Source organism: Trachypithecus francoisi, unplaced genomic scaffold, assembly GCF_009764315.1.
Source record: "Trachypithecus francoisi isolate TF-2019V2 unplaced genomic scaffold, Tfra_2.0 Lachesis_group10, whole genome shotgun sequence".
Lineage (NCBI taxonomy): Eukaryota > Metazoa > Chordata > Mammalia > Primates > Cercopithecidae > Trachypithecus > Trachypithecus francoisi.
Genome location: NW_022681455.1, coordinates 118,621,262 through 118,638,158, shown reverse-complemented (window position 1 = coordinate 118,638,158; position 16,897 = coordinate 118,621,262). Strand labels below are relative to the sequence as shown.

Here is a 16,897-nt window from a genome sequence, read left to right as displayed (position 1 = left end):
TAGCCAGGATGGTCTCAATCTCCTGACCTCGTGATCCGCCTGTCTTGGTCTCCCAAAGTGCTGGGATTACAGGCGAGAGCCACCATGCCCGGCCTATTGTTATTCTATTATCGTTACCTGTATCATCACTGTCATCATGATCACATAATAGTGTTTTTGGGGCCGGGCGCGGTGGCTCAAGCCTGTAATCCCAGCACTTTGGGAGGCCGAGACGGGCGGATCACGAGGTCAGGAGATCGAGACCATCCTGGCTAACACAGTGAAACCCCGTCTCTACTAAAAATACAAAAACTAGCCGGGCGACGAGGCGGGCGCCTGTAGTCCCAGTACTGGGGAGGCTGAGGCAGGAGAATGGCGTAAACCCGGGAGGCGGAGCTTGCAGTGAGCTGAGATCCGGCCACTGCACTCCAGCCTGGGCGACAGAGCGAGACTCTGCCTCAAAAAAAAAAAAAAAAAAAAAAAAATAGTGTTTTTGGTTTTGTTTTGTTTCTGAGACAGAGGCTCGTTCTGTCACCCAGGCTGGAGTGTGGTGATGTGATCTCAACTCATGGTAACCTGTGTCTTTCAGGTTCAAGTGATTCTCTTGCTTCAGGCTCCTGAGTAGCTGCGATTACAGGCAAATACCACCATACTCAGCTACTTTTTGCATTTTTAGCAGAGATGAGGTTTCACTACGTTGGCCAGGCTTTCTCCTGACCTCAGGTGATCCACTGACGTCAGCTTCCCAAAATGCTGGGACTACAGGTGTGAGGCACTCTGCCTGGCCCATATGTTTTCAATATATATATATATTTTTTTACCTCATGGTTTTACTTTCTAGCTTGAGGGAACCTGAACATGGTTTTAAAGGCTTTTCTCCTCTTAACCCCTATTTTCTCCGTGTGGTCTTTAGTTTCTCATCTGGACATGCTCCCATTAGGTTTTTAAGTTTTCCTGTTTCAGTTCCCCATTCATTGCATATTTCATAGTGCGACTGCAGCCAGGCGTGGTGGCTCACGCCTGTAATCCCAGCACTTTGGGAGGCCAAGGCGGGTGGATCACGAGGTCAGGAGATGGAGACCATTCTGGCTAACACAGTGAAACCCCGTCTCTACTAAAAATGCAAAAAATTAGCCGGGCGTGGTGGTGGGTGCTTGTAGTCCCGGCTACTCGGGAGGCTGAGGTAGGAGAATAGTGTGAACCTGGGAGGTGGAGCTTGCAGTGAGCCAAGATCGTGCCACTGCACTCCAGCCTGGGTCACAGAGCGAGACTCCGTCTCAAAAAAAAAAAAAAAAATAGTGCAACTGCTTATCCAGCAATGATTTATGTGGAATAGCAGATGCCAGGCGAGGTTTTGCTATGCTGAATACTTTATTTATATTTTTATGTAAACATAATTTGCTTTGTAGGCACAATATAACAAAAGCTCTAAAGCCACGAAGACATTAGACAATGTTTCAGTTCACTTCAATCAAGCTTAAATTACAGAGAAGCCTTCACAGTTCCTTTAAGGCAGACTGAGACATTCTTTACACTTCCTTCAGAAAAAACAATTAAGAGACAGGAAAGAAGGTGCTTTAAAATGAGAGTATGTTAAACAATTAACTTGAGTCCCCCGGTTCTTCATGGCAGAAATTAGTCTTACTGGTCAAACTCTGGTTTTCTCATTCTGTACTCTGAAAGGGGTTTCTTTACATCTGGCATAATTTGTGATTACTGGATTAACTTTGCTAGTTAAACAAAACACAACCATACCCAGATTTGGGGGTGGGGTGGGGAGTACCTTTTTATGCCTCTCCTCTGCATAACAAAGGCGATGTGATTTCTGAATGTAGCTGAGTTCCCACGCCCCTGGGGACGGAGAGCCCTAATATGGCCAATGGCTCTTCACTCCTTCAGCTTTGGAAAATGTCATTTCTGCCCAACTTACTAGGAATGCCACTTGGATGACAGTTCCCCTCAAGACCCCCTTTTCAGCATGGTTACAGGAGAAACAGCCAATAATATAGCACTTAGCAAAGGTAATAGGGGAATAAATGCCCCATTATCTCTGTAAATGGCCCAGAACTGGAATAGTGGTGAGTCCTGGAGTAGGAAGAAAAGAATGAAGTTGGTGTCCTCTTTTGGGATACTCTCATCCCTTGGTTCCTCAGATGACGGCACCCTTTCTTGTCTTCATATTTTACATACACATTCACAATGGGCAGAAACTCTTCAGATAAATATTTGGTATACATAACTCATCATCCTAAGCTTAGGATAGGAAAAAAGAACACGAATGAGGTGACATTTGCTACAAAAGGACTGGAAATCAGGTAATTGCTAAGATGCATTCATTCCTACCACCTGGGGAAAGGCTTGGGTCCACCCTAAGGCTTGTTGGTGGAGAAACTGGGCAATGTAAAAGCCCTCTGATGTTTTTCAGAACACAAAGTTGGGGTACTAATCCCGTGAGCTCCTGGGATTTCCAGACTGCTTTGTGAGTGATAGTTAACCATTTTAGCCAAAAGGACTGGAATGAGGGAGTGAGGGACACCGTTGGGGGGAGACATTGAGATCCTTCTCTTTCTCGAGGGTAACTATATTCACCTCTCAAGTGCAGTCAAATGACATGGGGGTGGGGTTCTTAGGAGCTGAAAAATTGAACAAGGTGTGTGAGCAGGTGGCTTGTTCCTTGGTTTCCCAAGAGCAGGGGCGATGCAGATTCTACACCAGGGGTTTATATATGGGAGAGGAGGAACTATACATCTGGCATCAGATGCTGAATATAAACCTTTTATATCACTAGAGTTTGTTACATGTTGGGACATGCTTCGGCCAGGAAGGAGATGCTCCTTGACTTTTCCACCTATGGTCCGCAAGGAAACTCTTTGAGAAATCCACGCATGGTCAAAGTGGTCACTTTACCCCAGAAATTCAAGTTTACAGAATTGGTAATGCAGGTGGCAAGTATGCAAACACCAACAATGCTCAAGAATGACTTCTGAATGCATCTCGTATGTGGTGTTCTCTTAAAATCAAAATAGATATGGAGCAGGAAGAATCCTGCTCATGAGATGTTTTGGAGGATAAATCTTCACAGCAGGTCCTCAAACTCATGATGCTGACCCATTGTCTTCTGTGAAAAATCCATACCTGCCTCCCTGTGTTTATGGATAAGAGCCAGTGAAAGGGTCAAACACTGAAGGGGTAGAAGAGAATGGCTCAAACTTTTGACCGTAGTCGTCTCTTAAATGGAGAGAGGAGAAAGTACTACTAAAAGAGTTTCTAAATTTGTGGGCTTATGAAAACATCTGGCCTACTCTCTTTCTGCCGGTCAAATTAGCAAGTGTTCTCATCAGAGGCATGGGTGGTCAGCAGCAAAAAAGTGTCATTGGCCTGAAGAATTCTAGGAGCTGAACAGGGCTCTGTGATAACACCTTTCCATCCAAACTTGTCTTTGCCCATGTCTGGTCTCTTAGGCATTGGGCCTGGGGCTTGTATTAATTTGCAAGGCTGTTCTAGAACTGTCAAGAGGAACCCACAGATGGATGGTTTTGATACAGGGGAGAGGGGAGTATGTAATACAGAGATAGAAGAGGGACATAATACTGCATGGCATGGGATTGGCACTTAATTTCAAAAAACAACAGTGATCAACAGCTTTTTAGCTCAGCTGACTGCAGACAAACACGACACGCACTGGACTACAGCATTTGTTCACTGGGGCACAGAAGAGTTTTCTCAGCCGGGTCCTCGCCTTCCAAACCATCCTTCACATTCTCCCACTTGGGTCCGGGGTTACTGGATAAAGGGCATCCGCTCCTTGTTCTCGCTGTCTCCCTCGTGGTCCTCCTCCTCTTCCCCTGCTTCACTGGTCTCTGTGCTGTCATTGGCCATCTGTAATTCAAAAGAGGATGTTACTGAGAGCTATGCAACCTGGACCCATCATCTCTGAGCATCTGACAGAGTCCCATGGGAGGACTTGGGGGCTAGGGCTAGGATTGCTTGTTTCCCTGGAAGGCAGTGCGGGATTAGCTGTCATATGTTGGGGACCCCAAGAGATGGTGCTGAGATAAGGATTTGAATGCCAGTATCTGGAATTGGGAGAGCAGGGGAGTGAAGAAATGAGACTGAAAAGGGGAAGAATCCAGTGCAGGGGATGTTAGTTAGTCAGCTCCTGTGTGGGCAGTGGGACTCAGTCCCGCTGGGGACCGCTGAGAGACCCTGGGGGACACATCTTAGAGCTGGCCCTGCTGAGGGAGGAGGAAACCACTTTATGGCTAAAGACTGCTCCCAGGGGAGGTGAGTTATCTCCCTGTACCCCATGCAGGTTCTGTGCAAAACTCAAGCATGCTCTGGTGACGAGAGTTAGCTCTCAGGCAGAGAGGGGCAGGTGCCCACAAGAGGAAGTCCCTGGAGTGCAGGGGACCCGAGCGCCAAGGGGAGATGGGAGGGGTATTGAGAGCGTCAGCTGCACAGACCCCCAGAGTTGAAGTCTTAAGGCCGTCACTTACGAAGAACAGATACAACAACCAGAACAAAGGTGTACTGATCTGCTTTTTGGTCTCTGTTCCCCCATTGGAATATAGTTTCTGGGAAGACGGGGATTTTGCTTGGTTCCTTTTCTTTTGTTAACCACTGGTACCTGGCATAGTTATGAATACCCCTCTGGGCCTTCATTTCCTCCATCATGACAGTGGCGATAAATCTGCTTGCCTTACAAAGTTGTTACAAGAACCAGGTGAAAGAAGATGGAGCAATGTATCTGAAGAGTCTAGCAAACGGCTGGGCACTTGAGAGAGGCTCAGAACAAATGTCCATTAACATCCCCTTAAGTGAGCTGTGTGTGCCTCAGATTTCTTTTCTGTTCTTAGCTCCTGATCTAGGTTGGACCCCAGATCTCCCAAACTAGAATCCTTGGCTGCCTCATGGCCTATCATGATAAACAGGAATCTGGCCCCTGAATCTCAGCTCACTCCATGTTGTCTCACCTGAAGCTGGGTTTCCCCCCTTGGCCATGCCATGTGCAGTGCCTTCTCCCTGGAATGTCATTCCTCCACCTCCTCTGCCCAGTTCATCCCTACATTTCCTTTAGGGCTCATCCTACTTCCTCAAGGAAGCCTTTGCAGAATTCCCTAACTGGAACAATCTCCATATTATGAGCTTTCATGGCCCCAATACCTCTTCTTTGTAGCACTGATCAAGAGTTGCAATGTCCCATTTATATGAATGGCTCATTGACCAATGTCCATCTGCCCCTGCCGAACCATAGATACCACAGGGGAGGACCAGGTCTCTGCAGTTTTCTTCCTTACAACTAGGTATGTATGCAATAAGCGCTTTAGGATAATGAAGAACTAACCAACTAAGCTGTCCCTTAGTAGTGTATATTATAATCCATAGTCACCAATATGCCAGCTGGCTCACAGACACTGGTTCTTTTAATCTTCTCTACGACTCTATGAAGTCGTAGCAATAGTAGTAATTATTGTTAGTTCCGTTCTGCAGCATTCGAAAGGGAGACCCTGAGGTGATGTGACCACAGAAGCCATAAGGGCAGCAGAGGTCAGTTGCCTTCAGGAAAGGCCACCCCTGTTCTCTGGGGCACTGGTCTGATGGCCAGGACTGGGGCAGGGCTGCCCTCTGGTACTGTGGGGTCTGGAGGCAGCAGTTCTGCCTCTGCTCTGACCTCATGACACATCATAGGATGAGTTCCGACTTTTGCTTTGGTCCAGCCTCATCAAGAGGAGGCTCTGCCCAGGAGAGACTCCACTCTTAGTGCTTCCCAGGAAATTCACTTCTGGAGCTGCCAATAGCAATCGACTTCCCCTGCCTGGGTGCTGCCGATACGCTTTACTGCCCAGACTATTCTAGAGGAACAGTGCATCTCCTGCAGCGTGCTGGCTGGGCAGATTCAGGGCTGAGTGAGGGCTGAGAGTGGTCATGGCTGGGCGCGGTGGCTCATGCCTGTAACCCCAGCATGGGGTATGGCAGGCCGAGGCGGGCAGATCACCTGAGGTCGGGATTTCAATACCAACCTGGCCAACATGGTGAAACCCAGTCTGTACTAAAAATACAAAAATTAGCCGGGCATGGTGTGGTGTGCACCTGTAATCCCAGCTACTCTGGAGCCTGCAGCATGAGAATCACTTGAACCTGGCAGGCAAAGGTTGCAGTGAGCCAAGATCACACCACTGCATTCCAGCCTGGGTGACAGAATGAGGCTCTGTCTTAAAAAAAAAAAAAAAAAAAAAAAAAAAAGAAAAAAGTGGTCATTCCAGTAGGAGAAAGCACCTCTGCAGGCGCCTCCATCCCCCTCCTCCAACACCTGCCGAGTGGACAGCGACCCATCCTGCGGAGCCTGCAGCTTGAGTTGTTTCCTCTTGTATCAGGTGCTAGCCCTAAAATGAGCTCACTGGATCCCTCCTGCGTTTCCATGTGTTCTGTTTAACCTGACGACATGCTCCCTTTCCTTCAAGTCTGCTTTTCCATCTAGATAGGCCGTTGGCCTCTTTTCCACCATGTGGTTGCTCTGAATACCCACTCTCTACTGTCTTGTTGTTTCTTTAGGTCTCAGGGATAAAAGCCTTCAGGAGGGCCAGGTACAGTGTCTCATGCCTGTAATCCCAGCTCTTTGGGAGGCCAAGGCAGGTGCATCACTTGGGGTCAGGAGTCCGAGACCAGCCTGGTCAACATGGTGAAACCCTGCCTCTACTAAAAATAAAAAAAAAAAATTAGGTGAGTGTGGTGGCATGTGCCTGTAATTCCAGCTACTCCTGTAATTCCAGCTACTCAGGAGGCTGAGGTGGGAGGATCACTTGAACCCAGGAGGTGGAGCTTGCAGTGAGCTGAGATCGTGCCATTGCACTCCAGCCTGGGCCACAGAGTGAGACTCCGTCTCAAAAAAAGATGACCTGGAACTTAGTACATACCAGACAATGCTTTATGAGTGCTATTCTAACTGAGAACTTACCGATCTCCAATTTACAGACAGGGGATCAAAGCTGACTAGTCAAGTAACTTGCCCAGGTCATAAACAGGGGCTCAGGGTTTTGAATCCATGCAGTCGGGTGGTGTGTGCACTGACCACACCACTACATAGTCCCTCCTCGAGAGGCCCTGGGGAGAACTGGTGGCATCCCTGGGATATATATAAGGGTTTCGTCCCAGTAAAAGAAAAAAAAAAAAATCACAGCTGGGTGTGGTAGCTCACACCTATAATCCCAGCACTTTGGGAGGCTGAGATAGGCAGATTGCTTGAACTCAGGAGCTCGAGACCAGCCTAGGCAACATGGTGAGACCCTGTCTCTAAAAATAATAATGATAATATTTTAAATTATATTTTTATTATTTATATTTTAATTTTTATTTTATTTTCTATTATTATTATTATTTTTTGAGACGAAGTCTCACTCTAGTACCCCAGGCTGGAGTGCAATGGCACAATCATGACTCACTGCAATCTCTGCCTCCTGGGTTCAAGCAATTCTCCTGCCTCAGCCTCCCCAGTAGCTGGGATTACAGGTACCTGCCACCACATCCACCTCATTTTTGTAGTTTTAGTAGAGATGAGGTTTCACCATCTTGGCCAGGCTGGTCTTGAACTGCTGACCTCAGATGATCCACCCACCTCGGCCTCCCAAAGTGCTGGGATTACAGGCGTGAGCCACTGCGCCCGGCCAATAATTATTATAATTAGCTGGGCATGGCAGTGATCTCCTGTAGTCTCAGCTGCTCAAGAGGCTGAGGTGGGAGGATCCCTTGAGTCCAGGAGGTAGGGGCTGCAGTGAGTTGAGACAATGCTACTGCACTCCAGCCTAGGTGACAGAGTGAGACTCTCTCTCTCCCTCTGAAAGAAAAAAAATCAGTGGAACCATCAGGGAGCATCTCGGAAGCAGCTGGCATCATTCTGTTAGGAACATGAATGTGAAATTATTGAAATTTTCCAGGAGTTTCCCCCAAGAGCTAGCAGCTGTAATAGATAGGTCTGTTGTTGCTATGCTTTCCTGCCTATGCCTTCAGATTGCTTTTGATATGCTCTCACTGAAGCACTGGCCTTGCCTTTTCAGCATCATCTCAGTTTGTCATGAATCCCTCATGTGTGAAATCATTTGATTACCCCTGGTCTCCTCCACTAGCCCACAAGCTACCTGTACTTCCTTCTACCCCACCTGTGTGTGCACCTGATTGACCTGTGGTGCTCTCTCACGTGGAACTGAACAGACTCCTCTGCTTTTCACTCACCAGTGGAGTTGGGGTCTTTTCTACATCCAGAATTAACTTGCCAATGTTCCCTCGGTCGTGAATCCGCTGCATGGCCTCCTTCACCTGCCAGACAAGGTGAGAAACAGAGGTGCTGGTTAGGTGAGATGTTGCCGTTATAAAAAGGGCCTGGAAAACTCAAACTGTCAAGTGACCACCAGAGGGCGCTGCGGCTCAAGCTTAATGGCTAAGGCGATGTTGGACGTTGCGGGTGCAACTTCATTCTGGTTGTGCCATTCACACACACCGATCTTGTGCAAACATCCTCTGGGTCGAAAAAATGAGGGTGACAGCTCTTGAAATTAGTAGACGAACATTTCTTAAAAGGGTGAGGGGAAGGTTGTCTGGAATTCTCAGAGTGACATGCCGCAGGGTGGCAGGGTGCTTTAGTCAGATTACATTTTGACCAATAAAGATACTTTCTGAAGGTCATTTGTGCCCTGCTTGCTTCAGTGTTATTTAACTCTGACTCACAGTTGGGCTAAATTGACCCATTACTCAAGGCTGAACTGCACTCAGGAAAATTCTCACGATTCTGGTTATTGGGAGGAAATGTTGTCTCTATCTAAGTGGAGTTTCCCCTCAACATTATAGTATTCTCCCCAGAAAAGAGAGCCTCCTGTTTCTTTTCAAATGTTGGGGGCTTGCCAGGCCCACAGGTGTCTCCTGGGACCTTCTGAAACAGCAAGGTTGTGGCAGAATCCAGTTTGCATTTTGAGCATCTCATTCTGTTGCCACGTGGAATTCCAACTGTTGAGGGGTGGGGTCGGGGAGGAAGGCATGAGAGTTAAATGAAATCCAGAAAGGGTACTATGGAGTTTGGTGCTTGGTACAGGCCCGTGCTCCACATCTCAGCGAAATCTGCATGGAAATGCCACATCTCTTGATTAAGAAAAAAAATTTTTTAAAATAGATCTAGCCTAAATATTTTTCCTGAAGTCTCAAACATTTAAAATTTGTGTTCATTCAGTCCAAAAATATTCATTAAATGTTGCTTATAGCCTAGATGCTATGGTTCAACAAAAAGTAAGATACAGTGCCTGCCTCTGAGGAACTCACCCTGTGGCTGATTGATAGAGCAGTGTTTGCTTGTATGAAAACTGAAGCCTTCTACACATTTGGATAACAACTTGACACAGCTATTAAAATGTTTGTATTTTAATTGCTTTTCTGGAAATTTATCCTAAAGACAATTTAAATTATGGGGAAAAAAACTTATTACACAAAAGATACTCAATTACAGTATTGCTTTTTATGGCAAAACATTGAAGCAACTTATATGTCTCAGAGTTAAGGGGATGATTAAGTAAACAATGACTCTCATTCACATTTATCTACTGAAAGGAAATGATATGTGACTGTTAAAGAATATAAAGATATATGCAGTTAATTACAAAGACTGCACAGCAGAATTAAATGTTGTAATATTGCTAAATGAGAACTGACATGCATATTTAAAATATTTTAATTTCTGTCTCCATAAAAACACACATATACTAAAATAACTAGAAAGGGCTATGGATATATGATAAAACACGTAGAAGAAATGGATACCTTTTAATTTTAGTGTCTGTCTGGTAACATATTATCAAATCAGTATTTAATACAAATGCATTTTTAAATGCAGTCCTTGAACAACCCGGCAGTGATCAGAATCAACCAGTTTTTGGGGGGAACAAGATCTTGCTCTGTTGCCTTGGCTGGAGTAAAGCAGTACAATCACAGATCACTGCAGGTTTGACCTCCTGGTCTCAAGTCATCCTGCCACCTCAGCCTCCCAAGTAGCTAGGATTATTATAGGCAAGCGTCACTACATGCTCAGCTAATGTTTTGCTTTTTTAAATTTTTAAAATTTTTTATTAGAGATGTGGTTCTGCCATGTTGCCAGGCTGTTGATGAACTCTTGGCCTCAAGTGATCCTCCCCAGTTGGCCTCCCATAAGTGCTGAGATGACAGGCATGAGCCACTGTGCCCGGCCCTGATCTCGGACTAATAGTGTCATATGATTGTTAAATGTCTTGGCCCTAATACATAATCCAATAGATTCCTTTTATTTCTGTAGCGAGCTCTGCTTTTCAAAGGGTTTCCACATAGCTACTACCCACCGGGAATGTTCATGTATTAGAGCAGACACCTTCTAAAATGGTTGTCAGGAATCCCCACTGCCTGGTACTCATCCCCTCCCCGTGAATGTAGGCTGGACCTAGTGACTTGCTTCTAAGCAACAGAATAGAGCAAAAGTGATGATATATCACTTCCAAAATTAGGTAGTAAAGGACCGTGACTTCCATTTTGCAGTCCCTCTTTCTCTAAATCTTGACGCTTCCTTGTTCTGATGACTTGAGCTGCCATGTTGTGACCTGCCCTATGGAGAGGTGCCCATGGCAAGAAATTAAGGGCAGATCCCAGCCAACAGTCAGTGAGGAGCAGATACCCTCAGTCCAAATGCTGGTGAGGAACTGAATCCTGCCAACAACCACAGAGACCTTGGAAGCAGACCCTTCCCCAGTTGAGACCACAGCCCCAGCTGACACCTTTGTCAGAGGCATTTGAACCAGAGCAACTCCGTCCTGAGTGAGGGGTAGGAAAACGAGGCTGGGACTTGCTGGCCGCATCCCCAGAGAGTTAGATATTCCTAGCCATTAGATGCTCATGGTTAAGGGAACAGATTGATAATGTTTACTAAACAGACTCAGACTTGGGAGTGTCCTGATAACAATATCTTGATATCTTGAGAACAGAAGCATTACTAATTTTACTTTAAAGATAATAATATCAGGCACAGTGGCTCGTGCTTATAATCCCAGCACTTTGGCAGGCCAGGGCAGGCCAATTACTTGAGGTCAGGAGTTCGAGACCAGCCTGGCCAACATGGGGAAACTCCATCTCTACTAAAAATACAAAAATTAGCTGGGTGTGGTGGTGGGTGCCTGTAATCCCAGCTACTTGAGGGGCTGAGGCAGGAGAATTGCTTGAACCCGGGAGGTGGAGGTTGCAGTGAGCTGAAATCATACCACTGTGCTGCAGCCCGGGAAACAGAGCGAAACTGTCTAAAAAAAAGAAAAAAAAAATAGTATTGATTCTTGCAAAATACAGTAATTAAGAAAATTAATCCTTTATCACAAACCCTTGTAGCAGAGCACATGTCCCCCATGTCAGGCCTCTGAGCCCAAGCCAAGGCATCACATCCCCTGTGACTTGCACATATACGCCCAGACGGCCTGAAGTAACTGAAGAATCACAAAAGAAGTGCAAATGCCCTGCCTCGCCTTAACCATTGACATCCCACCACAAAAGAAGTGAAAATGGCCGGTCCTTGCCTTAAGCGATGATATTATCTTGTGAAATTCCTTTTCCTGGCTCATCCTGGCTCAAAAAGCTCCCCCACTGAGCACCTTGTGACCCCCACTCCTGCCCACCAGAGAACAACCCCCCTTTGACTGTAATTTTCCTTTACCTACCCAAATCCTATAAAACGGCCCCACCCTTATCTCCCTTCACTGACTCTCTTTTCGGACTCAGCCCGCCTGCACCCAGGTGAAATAAACAGCCATGTTGCTCACACAAAGCCTGTTTGGTGGTCTCTTCATGCGGACGCGCATGACACCCAGGATCTGGCCACTGCCTTCCTCTCCACCCGCCCTTGTATTTTTCTCCACCACTCTGGCCTCCTCTTAGGGAATCCCACGTGGGATTCAGATCTACCTGGAGCCAAAGCACATGCTGCTCCCCTCCCTGAATCCCTATTGCTCAGCTCTTTCCATGGCTCACTCTTTCCTGCTTTTCAGGTCTCACCCATCACCTTGTGAAACCCACCTATATTAGTGTCCTGTAAGCTGCTGTCACAAATGACCACAAATATAGTGGCTTAAATGACATAAAAGTATTATCTTACAGTTCTGAAAGCCCAAAAATCAAGGCGTCCGCAGGGCTGGGCTTCATTCCTCATGGAGGCTCTAAGACAGAATTTATTTCCTTCCCTTCTTTAGCTTCTAGAGGCCAGGTGTGTTTTTCTTGCCTCATGGTCCCTCCAGCAAGGGCATCACTCCAAACTCTGCTTCTCTTGTCCCACCACCGGCTCTCTGACCCAAACCCTCCTGCCTCCCTCCTGCAAGAATCACTGTGATTCCATGGGGGCCCCCAGATAATCCAGGATAATCCCCCATCTCAGATTTTTAGCTTAATCACTTCTACAAAGTCTTTTTGCCATGTCAGGTAACAAACATATCCTCAGGTTCTGGAGATTAGGGAATGGATGGCTTGGGAGTGTGAGGTCATTCTGTCTGCCTTTCCCCAGGGATCTTGTTTAGTGGGTCATTCTCCCTCCACCCCTCACCATCTATTCTCCATTGTGCAACACTGCTCACTCCCTTTGCAGCACTTTTTTTTTTTTTTTTTTTTTTGAGATGGAGTTTCGCCCTTTTTGCCCAGGCTGGAGTGCAATGACGTAATCTCAGCTCAGCACAACCTCCGTCTCCCCGGTTCAAGTGCTTCTCCTTCCTCAGCCTCCTGAGTAGCTGGGATTACAGGCATGCACCACCACGCCTGGCTAATTTTGTACTTTTAATAGAGACGGGGTTTCTCCACGTTGGTCAGACTGGTGTTGAACTCCCGATCTCAGGTGTTCTGCCCACCAGGACCTCCCAAAGTGCTGAGTGACCACCCCATCCAGCTGTAGCACTTTTTTTTAATGATTATGATAAGCCTATTTAATAAGGGAAACTATGATTCCCCCAGGACAGACAGAGAACATCTGTTTCACCCAGTTCCGGGCCCAGGACTTTGGTTCTGTTGAATGAATGAATGAATGAATGAGTAGTATAGCTATTATCATTCACATAAGAAAGATGAGATGCACAGAGAGGAAGCCACTTGTTGGAATGATATGACCAACTCAAAGCAAAGCCAGGATTCAGTCCTGGAATGTTCCCACTGCCTCCTTCCACCATCCATTTGGGATGCTGTCAAAGTGGCCTCCCAGACACCAGAAGTGTCAGAGAAAGTCCAGATGTCCTCTGAGCTTAGAATGTTGGCATCCTGAGGTGCTTGAATGACATGACTCAGATTTTCTCCCTCCAGCTCTGTTAGACATGGCCTGAGTAAATCCAGAATCGCGGCCCTGGAAAATCCAGCTGCTGAGATCAGATCTGGCCAGCCAGGCCGCTGGCAGTGGCGTCCCAGACTGGGTGTGGGACCATGGTCCTGATTATGAACAGACTCTGCTGGGCCACCCACGCTGCACTGAGCAGGCCACCAAGAGAAAGCTGCCCAGGCCAGGGGTTCTAGGTTGTGGGGTAGGCTGGACAAAGACCTCTAGGTGAGGCTCAGCCACTGACATCTCACATTCTCCACATACCCACTTTTTCATTCATTCATTCATCCTGGAAGCTATTGTGTGACAGACGTCCTTTTGCTCTATGGACTCTGAGGTAGACACCACTGTCCTGCCCATATACAGCTGAAATCCCCAATATGGTAGCTGTGAGCCATGGGAGGCCAATGAGGACTTCAAGTGTGGTTCATCTGAATGGAGATTTCCTCAGTAGAAAATACAACCTAGATACCAAACAGTCCCCCCCCAAAAAAGTATAAATTATTACTTCATTATATTGAGTATATATTGAAATACCATGTTGGATATATTTGCTTAAATATCTTAAAATTAATTTCACCAGTTTTGTTTTACATTTCTTGACTTGGTTAATTAGAAAACTTTTAGCCACATTTGTGGTTCACTTTATATTTCTTTTAGATGGCACTGTTCTGTTGATTTGCAATGGAGAGGAGAGGCAGATGTGTAACTTACAAGGCTGGGGTAGGGTTGACATTACCAGCCAGTTACATGTGAAGGGAGAAGTGCCTGGGCAAGACTGTGAGGTTGGGGCTGGAGGGCAAATGCTTAGAAGAGCTTACATCCAAGTCAACAGCTGCAAGACAAATCCAAGGTAGCTCAGGGACCAGGGCACTCCAGGAAGGGACCCAGGATATAGAGAGACACACAGTGCAGAGAGCCCAGTGAATGCATTGTAAGTGGTGGACATGAGGGTGCATTAAGAGGTGAAGAAAAGCAATAAAGCCAGAAAAGGCAACAGTTACCAGGCTCCAGAAACATGTCGTCCAGAGGTGTTCAGCAGAATTATGTGAGCCACACGCAGTTTTAAATTTTCTAGTTTCTAGCCATATTTTCAAAACTATAAAAAACCATTTTTAATAATTGTTATTTCAACATGTAATAAATGTCAACAATTCTTACTGAGATAGTTTGGATTTTTTATGATGATTAAGTCTGTGAAGTCTGGCGTGAATTTTACACTGACAGCACACGGCGATTTTTACTAGCCAAATTTCAAATGCTCACTTGCCACATAGACTAGTGGCTATAGTATTAGGCAATGCAGGTCTACTAGACGGTTCTCTTGAATACAGTGGGGAAGGGTTTTAAACAGAAGAGTACTTCAGGAAAAAAAAAACACCTCTGACAGTCCCAACGGAGAAGACAAGTCTCCCACGTGCTACTGAGCTTTCTGGAGCTCATCATCACTATCTTCCGGGCACGGTCACCCACACCGGGGTACTTCCACTTATAAATGGTAATGTGGGAGTAATGTCTCTTTTTGTGCAGACTTTGCTTTGCCAAGGTGTTACTTGAGAGCAGTGTGGGGTGTTGACAACAGAGGAAGGGGAAGCTGACCTCTCAAATCCCCCATGGTTCTCGCCACCTTTCAGATGGGCACCAGAGGCAAGAACCTTGGATTTTGTAATCATTGGGTTCTGCATCTGTGAAACTGTGGTGCTTCACTCAGCTTATCCTCCGGTTTCTCCTCTGTGAAACTGATGTAAGAGGCTTGGTGTGTGTGGATAAAAGGAAGCAACTTATGCAAAGGGCCTCCTACGGACTTAAGAAAGAATTAATCAGGAACAGTATCATTTCTTTGCTTCAACATTGTCATCAGAAAGGGTCTTTTCCATCTCCAAGAGCATAGAGGATAGAAATGCAAACAGCATGACTAGGGGGTCAGGCTACTGAAATGGCCTCTTGGAAATACTGCGAATCCTTTATCCATCCTTTCCATAAGGGACTTCAAGGAGTCAGTTCATTTCAGAAGAAATATCCAAAAAGCATGCAGATTAGAGGCAGCCCTGCAGGGAGCTTTTTCTCTTGGCATCACAATAAGCTTGAACTGGTGAGAAAACAGCTTTTCAGTTTCTCTGGGCTCTGTCTTATTGGAGAGGCAGCTTAAAAGTTGTTTCTAGTCTCCAAGGAGTTTTCAGATGCTAATAACTTGCCAGAGTGAAAAAGAACTGAATGCTGGGAAGCCATGACGTGAGACATTACCTACCTCGTTCCTCTGCCTTTGAGAGTCAAATGAAACAGTACAGACCGGGCAGAACGGGGAAAGAGCTTTGAAGTCTGGCAGCCCTGAGTGTCAACCACAATTCTGTCACAATTAACTATCTAATCTTTGGATAAATTGCTTCCATTTTTGAGCATCAGGGTATGTATCTGTAAAATGGGGATATGTGTTGAAAGGTAAGAATTATGTACGTAAGAATATATTACCTATTATTGCATTTAACCCCCCAACCCCTGCCGCCCCCCAACGAACTTAGAGGCACGTACGATCTCCCAGTTTCTGTGAGTGGGGAATCTGGGCACAGCTTAGTTGGTCCTTTGACTCTCACAAGGCTGTAATCAAGAAAGGGGTCCAGACCCCAAGACAGAGCCTTGCGTCTCCCACAGCAAAGAATTTAGGGTGAATTCACAGTGCAAAGCAAAAACAAGTTTAAGAAAGTCAAGTGGTGAAACGATAGCTATGCCACAGAGTAGGGTGTTCCAGAAAGTAAGAGGAATAACATGTTCACTCTGGGTCCAATGCTTGTTTAAATGTAGGATTAAAAAAGAGCATGGGCCGGGTGCGGTGGCTCACGCCTGTAATCCCAGCACTTTGGGAGGCCGAGGCGGGTGGATCACAAGGTCAGGAGATCAAGACCATCCCGGCTAACACGGTGAAACTCCATCTCTACTAAAAATACAAAAAATTAGCCGGGCGTGGTGGCAGGCGCCTGTAAGTCTCAGCTACTCTGGAGGTTGAGGAGGAAGAATGGCGTGAATCCAGGAGGCGAAGCTTGAAGTGAGCCGAGTTCGTGGCACTGTACTCCAGCCTGGGCAACAGAGTGAGACTCCATCTCAAAAAAAAAAAAAAAAAAAAATAGAGCATGGAGTGTCATGCACGTCTGCATGAAGAGACCACCAAACAGGCTTTGTGTGAGCAACATGGCTGTTTATTTCACCTGGGTGCAGGCGGGCTGAGTCCGAAAAGAGAGTCAGTGAAGGGAGATAAGGGTTGGGCCGTTTTATAGGATTTGGGTAGGTAAAGGAAAATTACAGTCAAAGGGGGGTTGTTCTCTGGTGGGCAGGAGTGGGGGTCACAAGGTGCTCAGTGGGGGAGCTTTTTGAGCTAGGATGAGCCAGGAAAAGGAATTTCACAAGATAATATCATCGCTTAAGGCAAGGACCGGCCATTTTCACTTCTTTTGTGGTGGGATGTCAATGGTTAAGGCGGGGCAGGGCATTTGCACTTCTTTTGTGATTCTTCAGTTACTTCAGGCCATCTGGGCATATATGTGCAAGTCACAGGGGATGCGATGGCTTGGCTTGGGCTCAGAGGCCTGA

General features: G+C 46.3%; 1 protein-coding gene across 1 annotated transcript in view; it reads right to left on the bottom strand.

The window, feature by feature from the left end:
- Positions 1 to 1,327: 1,327 nt before the first annotated feature.
- Positions 1,328 to 16,897, bottom strand: part of VAT1L (vesicle amine transport 1 like) — a 194,737-nt gene continuing 179,167 nt past the window's right edge. Inside the window, exons 9-10 of the mRNA XM_033219858.1 lie at positions 8,206 to 8,289; positions 1,328 to 3,858 (exon numbers count right to left, since the gene is read on the bottom strand). Coding sequence (XP_033075749.1) covers positions 8,286 to 8,289 — 4 coding nt within the window. The 3' untranslated portion in view covers positions 1,328 to 3,858; positions 8,206 to 8,285. The remainder of the gene's footprint in view (positions 3,859 to 8,205; positions 8,290 to 16,897) is intronic.